Raw genomic sequence first — 7,511 nt, forward strand, 5'->3', positions numbered from 1 at the left:
TTTTTTTTTTTTTCCTAATGTGGTATAGCCCAAAGCCATGGTTCCAAACAGTTTTAAAATCATACTTATATATATATATTTATATATAAATAAAATAAATATATACCCCCCACACACATATATTATGTATATATATAACTGATATTTAGAACCACATAGAAGGAATCAGAGGATTCTAAAGTAGTGTTAAAATTGAAAATTGAAAAAATTTATAGTGTGTGTCATCGATGTGGGAATTGGGAATAGCAGAAAGGGTATTTTGGAGTAGGGAAAGTTTGTCTTGAAAAAGTTTTTTCCTGGCTAACTGGCAAGCAGCAAGAAGCCCTACAATTAGTAAATACAATTGCAAATTGTTAACTTAATATAACAACGACCCTTTTGAGCCATGGCTAAATGTACTCTTAGTGTAACCAGTGCCATTAGCATCATCTTCTACCCTGAAGGATGGCACGTGTAAGTTGGCAACTTCCTTTGGCTGCATTTATGTGTGATAGAGGTTTAATATGAGAAGTCACATAAGCGATATCTTCAGAGAGATGAAGTGGGAATAACATTAAGTATATATATATGTGTGTGTGTATATGTTTAAATAATTAATATACATTTTTACCTTTGGATCTGTAGGGAATTCAACTTTACGGCCACCCTGAAAAAAATAATAACATAGTAAGAAATATAGTTTTTCACTGAAACATTACCATTCTATATTAGCCTTAGCAGTTCATAGTAAGCCATTGAATTTCAGTGTGACTACGTTCCGGTTTGTTTTAACTTACATGAGATAGTTCTAAAATTACCAACAATAGAGATGAACACATGAGGAAAGCAGGCTAGAACGGAGCCTCGCACAGGCAGGCTATGAGCTGGTCTGCACTGTAGGAGTGACTTGGAAAATTTCTCATAAAAATCCATACTTCTCTTGAAAAAGCAGGTCCAAGGGCTGACATCTCTGGACCCAGATTCTCCCAGGCTGCTGTCTTCGGCTTCTGCATTTAACGATCCTGCCCTGAGATCACCCTTCAGCTGGGAACAGGCATGGGGTTGCCGTCTCTACCATTCCCTTCGGTTCAACTCTCAGCCATTTGTATTTGCTGCCTGGCGCCTGCAGGTATTTGATTTTGCAACCAGGGCTTACGAAACTATTACGTGTTGAAGTTCACATAATAAGATCTGAAGGACTCATGGAATAACTAGATAAACTGTTAAATAAAATTTAACACATCCCAAAGGATGAGTCTATGGGGGGTTGTTATAAAATAAAAAGCTTTTTAAAAACAAACTCACTAAAATCCGAGAAATAATGTTACATTAAAAAGATATTGCACAAAAATGTTAAACAGGTCAAGAGTTTAAATCAGCAATGGGAAAGTTGGATTTTTTCAAAATCAGTATCTTTAATAGCTTTTGAAAAAAAGTGCCGCTAAGGATGCTCAAAGGCACCAAATGAACTATAATTATAAAAGAATGTGTTGGTTTCCTTACCTTTTATGAAAAAAAGAAGCAAAAAAAAAAAAGGAATGTGGCTGATATTATCAGCAACCCAGAGATTATACAGCCAAGCACATGACCTTTTCAAAAGTAATCCTGTTCGAACACCACAGACTTTGCAGATTTTTCATCATCATTACAAACTGTTCCTAAAACCTGGATGAATTCTTTTATACATTCACAAAACTAACAAAACTTTGTTCTTTGAAAGTGAGTTTCATTTTAGAAACAAAAGCCCAAATCATTTGCATTAAGACCAGCCAACATACAGATAATTAAACCAAATACTTTGGGAGGAGGGGTAAAATTAAGATTAAAAAAAAAAAAGTCTTCCTAAGTTCTAATTTGTCTCAAACTGTCTCAGAAGCCAAGTGCGAAGTGCAGTTTCAAAAACGTGTTTGTAATGGGAGCCTCATCTCGCTGCGGGTACTTAGGGAACAACCTCTATGCTGCAGCACACACTGCACTCAGCACTGGGGACAAGACAGATGTGGCCTGCTTCCTCCCAAAGCTGACAGTCTAGCGGAAGAGACAAAGAACAAAGCAAGACACTGGGACAAGGGAGAGGAAGCACAAGGCTCCTTCCACAGCAGATACTCAGGAGGACAACACTCATTTGGTCCAGCCCCAGCGACCCCCAAGCCACCACCCGGTGCAGCCTTGTGTCACGGCAGCAGAGCCGGTCCTCAGCGTGCCCTGCTCTCTCTCTCCCAGGCTGCACCCTGGCTCACGCAGTGCATTCACCAACAGCTCCGTCTAAAAAATCATCCTGCCAATTTTTTAAGACTGAATTTAATTTAGCATGAAGCTTTCCGAATTATCCCCCTTTTCTGTCACATCACCCACAACTTGGAATTGTATGTATCTTTGTCCTGTTTTTCCATCAATGTTTAGTTCTTCACTTTCCTCACTTGTTAAACCTACACTGGGCTGAAGCTTTGTGCACCCATCTGCAGGTCTGCAGGGCTGAGAATGCCTTAAAGACAAAGGACATAGTCTTACCTGCTTTTTTTTTTTAATCTACAGCATCTAGCAAGTTACTGTTTCCATAATTCCTATTGAGCAATAGGTCCAATCTGCTACAAATTTGTTTCTTAAAAGTCAGCTTCATTGCTTCAGAGTTACACCCTGTGAATTACCATGTCAAGCTGACAAAGAATCACCACAAGGACATTTGCATTTCATTTTTACCATTTTCAGAGGCCGCATGGATCCAATGTACGCTGCTTCTGTATCCCAGAAGGACAAGTCAGGGTATTCACCAGGTTCCAGGATGAAAGGAACACCCTGAAATCCAGGTTCTTCATAAATCAGCCACCTAAACAGCCACCATGGAAGGAAAGAAAGGGAGCCAACTCATCATTTGTTTCAGTTTTTCCTTCTGTCTGGTTCCCAGGATGAGAGGAAAAGAATAGGAGAGGATACGGACCCACACAATGAACGGCTGGACTTAGGTGTTAGAATCACACTAGACTCAAGGAAAAATAAAGCCATTATATGCTCCTCTTCTTGATCTTTCACTTTTCTCCTTGGCTGGCTTTGCCCCCTTATTTTAATTTATATTATTAATTGCTCCTAAGTTCCACCTAATCATTTGTCATGGTGCCAAACATTAGTAACAGCTAACATCTCCCTAGAGCATAAAAGGAATCCACTCAGAATTTCATCTAATCCTCACAGCAATGCTATGAGGAAGAGATGCTGTTGTCCTCGTTTGATAGATAAGTAAGTTGCCCAAGGCCACACAGCTGTAAGTATGAAAGGCTGGAATGATTCAAGCCGATTCCAGATCCAGGTTCCTAATCATTTTTTTTTTTTTTCTTTTGACGGAGTCTTATTCTGTTGCCCAGGCTGGAGTACAGTGGCTTGTTCTCGGCTCACTGCAACCTCTGCCTCCTGGTTCAAACGATTCTCCTGCTTCAGCCTTCCAAGTAGCTAGGAGTACAGGCACACACCACTCCACCCGACTAAGTTTTGCATTTTGCATTTTTTTTACTAGAGGGTGGGGGTCTCACCATGTTGGCCAGGCTGGTCTCGAATTCCTGGCCTCAGGTGATCCCTCAGCCTCAGCCTCCCAAAGTGCTGGCATTACAGGTGTGAGCCACCATGCCCAGCCCTAATCATTTTAGTGATGGCAGTTTTTCTCATTACAGGAAGTGCACTGAACACAGTTTACTCTTTTCACAGTTACTCAGGATCATCACTGTGAGCATTACTTAATGCACAGTGGTGTCCTCGGGGGCTCTGAAGGTCTGTGGGACTGCTTGTTCCCAGGCTGCAAAGTTTTTTGAGTTCTTGGTTCTGATTGTTATGACTTTTCAATACCACACCCTTCTATCAGCTTGTCAGCTGTGGCTTCTGCTTCAGTTGGGAACCAGCAGCCCCACCCTCCTCTAACGTGCCAGAAATCAGGAAACCAGAAAACCATGCCTATTAGCCCTGTCTCTAAAGTTTACAAGGTCTTCTTGTAAATGTCTTGGTTCCTGGGAAGGGTTCCGAGAAGGTAAGGATGCTGAAGAAGTGACTTTTCTATAAGAGAGGGGTTAATGTACCCACTTCATAAACAAACATAGGCTTCTTAGTGATCACTTACACTCACCAATTTGATTAGTTTCGCTAAAAGGTTCTAGCCGTGGTACTCCACCATGTTGTTGTGTTCCCCAGAACACCATGCCAAGAAGAGAGTGGCTCTAAATGAAACCTTTTACCAACAAAATGGGTCTGACACCTCCCTCTTTGCTTTTTTCTTCTTCCCAATTTTGGCCCAAGGCACATTTTTGGCGATGGGTTTTGTTGAAGATTCCGCTGGATAAATTGGTAACTTCTCTAGACTCTCTAATTATACAGTGATTTACAACCAGGCTCCTACTGATGATTTGACAACACACACATGAAAGAATGTTGGGAGGCCAGGTGTGGGATATGGGTAAGAGGTCAGAACTACAGTGTTAGAAGTCAGGATGATGGTTACTGGGTAGTGGGCGTGAAGATGACTAGGAAGATGCACAAATGAAAGGGGTTTCTGCGATGCTGGGAATGTTCTTTTTCTTGATCTGAGTGGTGATTGCGCTTGCGTATTCACTTTGTGAAAATTCACTCAGCTTATATATGTAGGGTTTATGAACCTTTTTGTACAAATGTTATTTTTCAAAAAAAAAGTTACCTTAAGGAAAAAAAGAGGCTTATCTTTTAAATACTACTGTAATGCTTCTAAAGCACAAGAAAACAGAGGCTAAGAATAGGGTACTTTAAACTTCCTTATGTTTAAAGCATGACAGCCAAGGATACACTACATGTATTCTGGAGCTCAAAGTTATCACAGGCACACTACCCACAGATTTTTTTCTCTAACAAAATAATGGCAGTTCTGTAACACATTATGGTATTAGGCTAACAAACCAAGCAGGCTCCGAAGTCTGACTTCTTTAAAGCTTAATTTTTCATAAACTGAATATATGGCTCATGAGCAAGTGGTCTGACATTTTGAAATGATCCTTACCAAAGGACCTTTTCATTAAGTCTTTCCTTCTATAGCTTGAGTTCAAAGAGGATTTATTCATCTAATACTAAACATTTCACTTTTGTTGAAGCATGTGGTTTAGTTGCATAACATTTATGGAGGAAAGTCATTCTAGGTAGAAGGGAATTTGTGAAAAAACTGAACACATAAATGAATGCATTTGAAAAGACTGCTGTTTTGAAAGTTCTTCCTTAGTAAATGAGTGCTGAAGGCCTGCTGGGTAATTCAAACAGACATTTATTAATGTTGGGTGGACTTTGGAATTTGAAAACTCATATACAGAGTATGATACATTATTTATGAGGCCATCAGGAGAGGGAGAAACTATCTCCAGGCAGTGTTATTTCAGTTTCTAAAGGTAATCTTTTATTTTCCCATGCACTTAAGTCATAAGCTTTTGCCAATATAGATTAAAAAGTACAACTTTATAGTTGTACTTAACAAACAGTATGATTATAAAGTCCAAGCTTATTTTCTTAAACAAACAAATGTATACCTACAAATTAATATTGTTAAAGTAATAACAATGGCCATCTGTTTATTAAAAATATTTGTCTAATTACTCTTAGAAATACCCCTTGAGTCACACAAGAAAAATCAGTCTTATCTTGTTCTTGTTCTTAAACCAAAAACAGCACTTCCAGATGGATCTTAAGTTTTGTTCCCTAGATATGGCTGTCCATGAATATTGGCCATTCACAGAAACCAACTGGATACTTGAAAAATTAAATATGAATGTACTGACTTTGAGGTTATTCACAAGAGAGGGGGCTGTGAATGTCAAAGGGGAAAATGAACCTTTACAATGGAAAGATGGAGGAGGTACCACTTTAACAAAGCAATCAAACTTGGTATCGCTAATGGGCAAGCTAGTTAGCACGTGCCGCCTGCTGTGATGCAATGTAAATATATGGCGCTACCTATACGAAGTATCCATGCCAAAACTGTTTGGCCTGAACCTAACCATACCTCGGGACCTAAGCCGTAGTAGATAGGAAATTCGGGCAACAGAAGAACAAGCTAAATAATAGCATGAGGGAACACTCAGACAAACCTAGAATGTGGCGCACTCTCTAAGACAGCTGGCCTAAATCTTTTTAAAAGTTAGTGGCTTGGGAAACAAAGATGAGGTATTTTAGAGATTTTTAAAAAGAGACTTAAAGAGACAGAACAATCAAATGCATTGTATGAACCTTGATTGGATTCTGACTTGAAAACGCAAATCTATAAGACATTCCTGAAGCAATTGGGAACATTTGGTGATGGGCTATAGAACAGATATTATCATGGACACCTTGTGAATTTTCTCAGATGTAATAATGATAGTTATGCAGCAGAAAATCATTAGGAAGAGAGTCAGGCTGAATCTTATAATGGTGAAGGATCATGATATCTCCAATGTACATTCAAGTGCTCAGAAAAATAATAACACAAATATGGCAAAATATTAACAGTTATTGGGTCAAAGTGAATGGTACACTGGTGTACACTGAACTGTCCTTCCTACTTTTCTGTATGTTTGAAAACTTTTGTAATAAAAAATTAGGCTCTGATATGGTATATTCCACAATGAAATATACAGTGAATATTACACAGCAATGAAAAAAATACATACAGATGTACCCATCAATCTGAGTAATCTTAGGAGTGTGGTTACATGTGTAACCAGGGTGGGCTACACCAGGTTCCGTAGCAATGTTGGTAATGGTCTAGGTTGTAAGTTGGGTGGTGGGTCCACGGGGGATTGTTTTATTATTGGGCTTCATAGTTCACATATATACATATATTCTTCTGTATATGTCAAATATTACACAGTAAAAATGATCAAATAATGTTTGTCCATTAAAAAAGAAGTCCCTTGACTTTAGAACACCTGCATTCTAGTACACATTCTGCTAACAGCTAACCCTAGTCTGGAGAAAGTGACTAAAGCTTGTCTTCCTCAGTCAAATGATGGTGTTGGGCCAGATCATCTTTATACTCCCTTTGAGGTTCTAAACTTCTTTGCTTTTGTTTATTATAAATATACTAACCCCCACTTCCACCCACACACACACCCCGCCCCCAGAAAACCCAATATACTTTCACCTCTGGGAGGATGGGTGCTAGGATTAGCCAGCTGCTTAAAAGAAAGATTTAAAAACAAATTACTCTCAACAGAATCTGAAAGGCAAATTTAGTTAGAAATTACTCATCTCCTCAAGTAAGAATTTGACAAGACAGGTAATACCCTTATTTTGTATATGAGTAGAAGAGCTTAATCTAGAGTGAATGGGCCCTGGAATAAATCACCTAATGGATTCTTCAGGAATTCCCTCCACAGCAAAGACTTCTTATCCCACTTCAGGGGAACTGGTGCATCAGCAGAAGCAAAATGAGCTTGAGTGCTTACTATCAGTTACATCTTCTCAACCCCTTGAGACTTTCCTTTGAGATCTATAAAAGCACTAATGACTAGTGAATATTACACAGCAATGAAAAAAATACATACAGATGTACCCAT

At 39.0% G+C, this 7,511-nt stretch overlaps 1 protein-coding gene across 2 annotated transcripts in view; it reads right to left on the minus strand.

Annotated features, from left to right (window-relative positions):
• The window catches only part of CRYBG1 (crystallin beta-gamma domain containing 1), a 57,696-nt gene that overhangs the window by 27,556 nt on the left and 22,629 nt on the right, over positions 1-7,511 (minus strand). For both annotated transcript variants that reach the window (XM_023205932.3, XM_023205933.2), the window contains exons 7-8: positions 2,680-2,806; positions 611-646 (exon numbers count right to left, since the gene is read on the minus strand). In XM_023205932.3, coding sequence (XP_023061700.2) covers positions 611-646; positions 2,680-2,806 — 163 coding nt within the window. The remainder of the gene's footprint in view (positions 1-610; positions 647-2,679; positions 2,807-7,511) is intronic.

This window comes from Piliocolobus tephrosceles, chromosome 5 (assembly GCF_002776525.5).
Source record: "Piliocolobus tephrosceles isolate RC106 chromosome 5, ASM277652v3, whole genome shotgun sequence".
NCBI classification, from domain to species: domain Eukaryota; kingdom Metazoa; phylum Chordata; class Mammalia; order Primates; family Cercopithecidae; genus Piliocolobus; species Piliocolobus tephrosceles.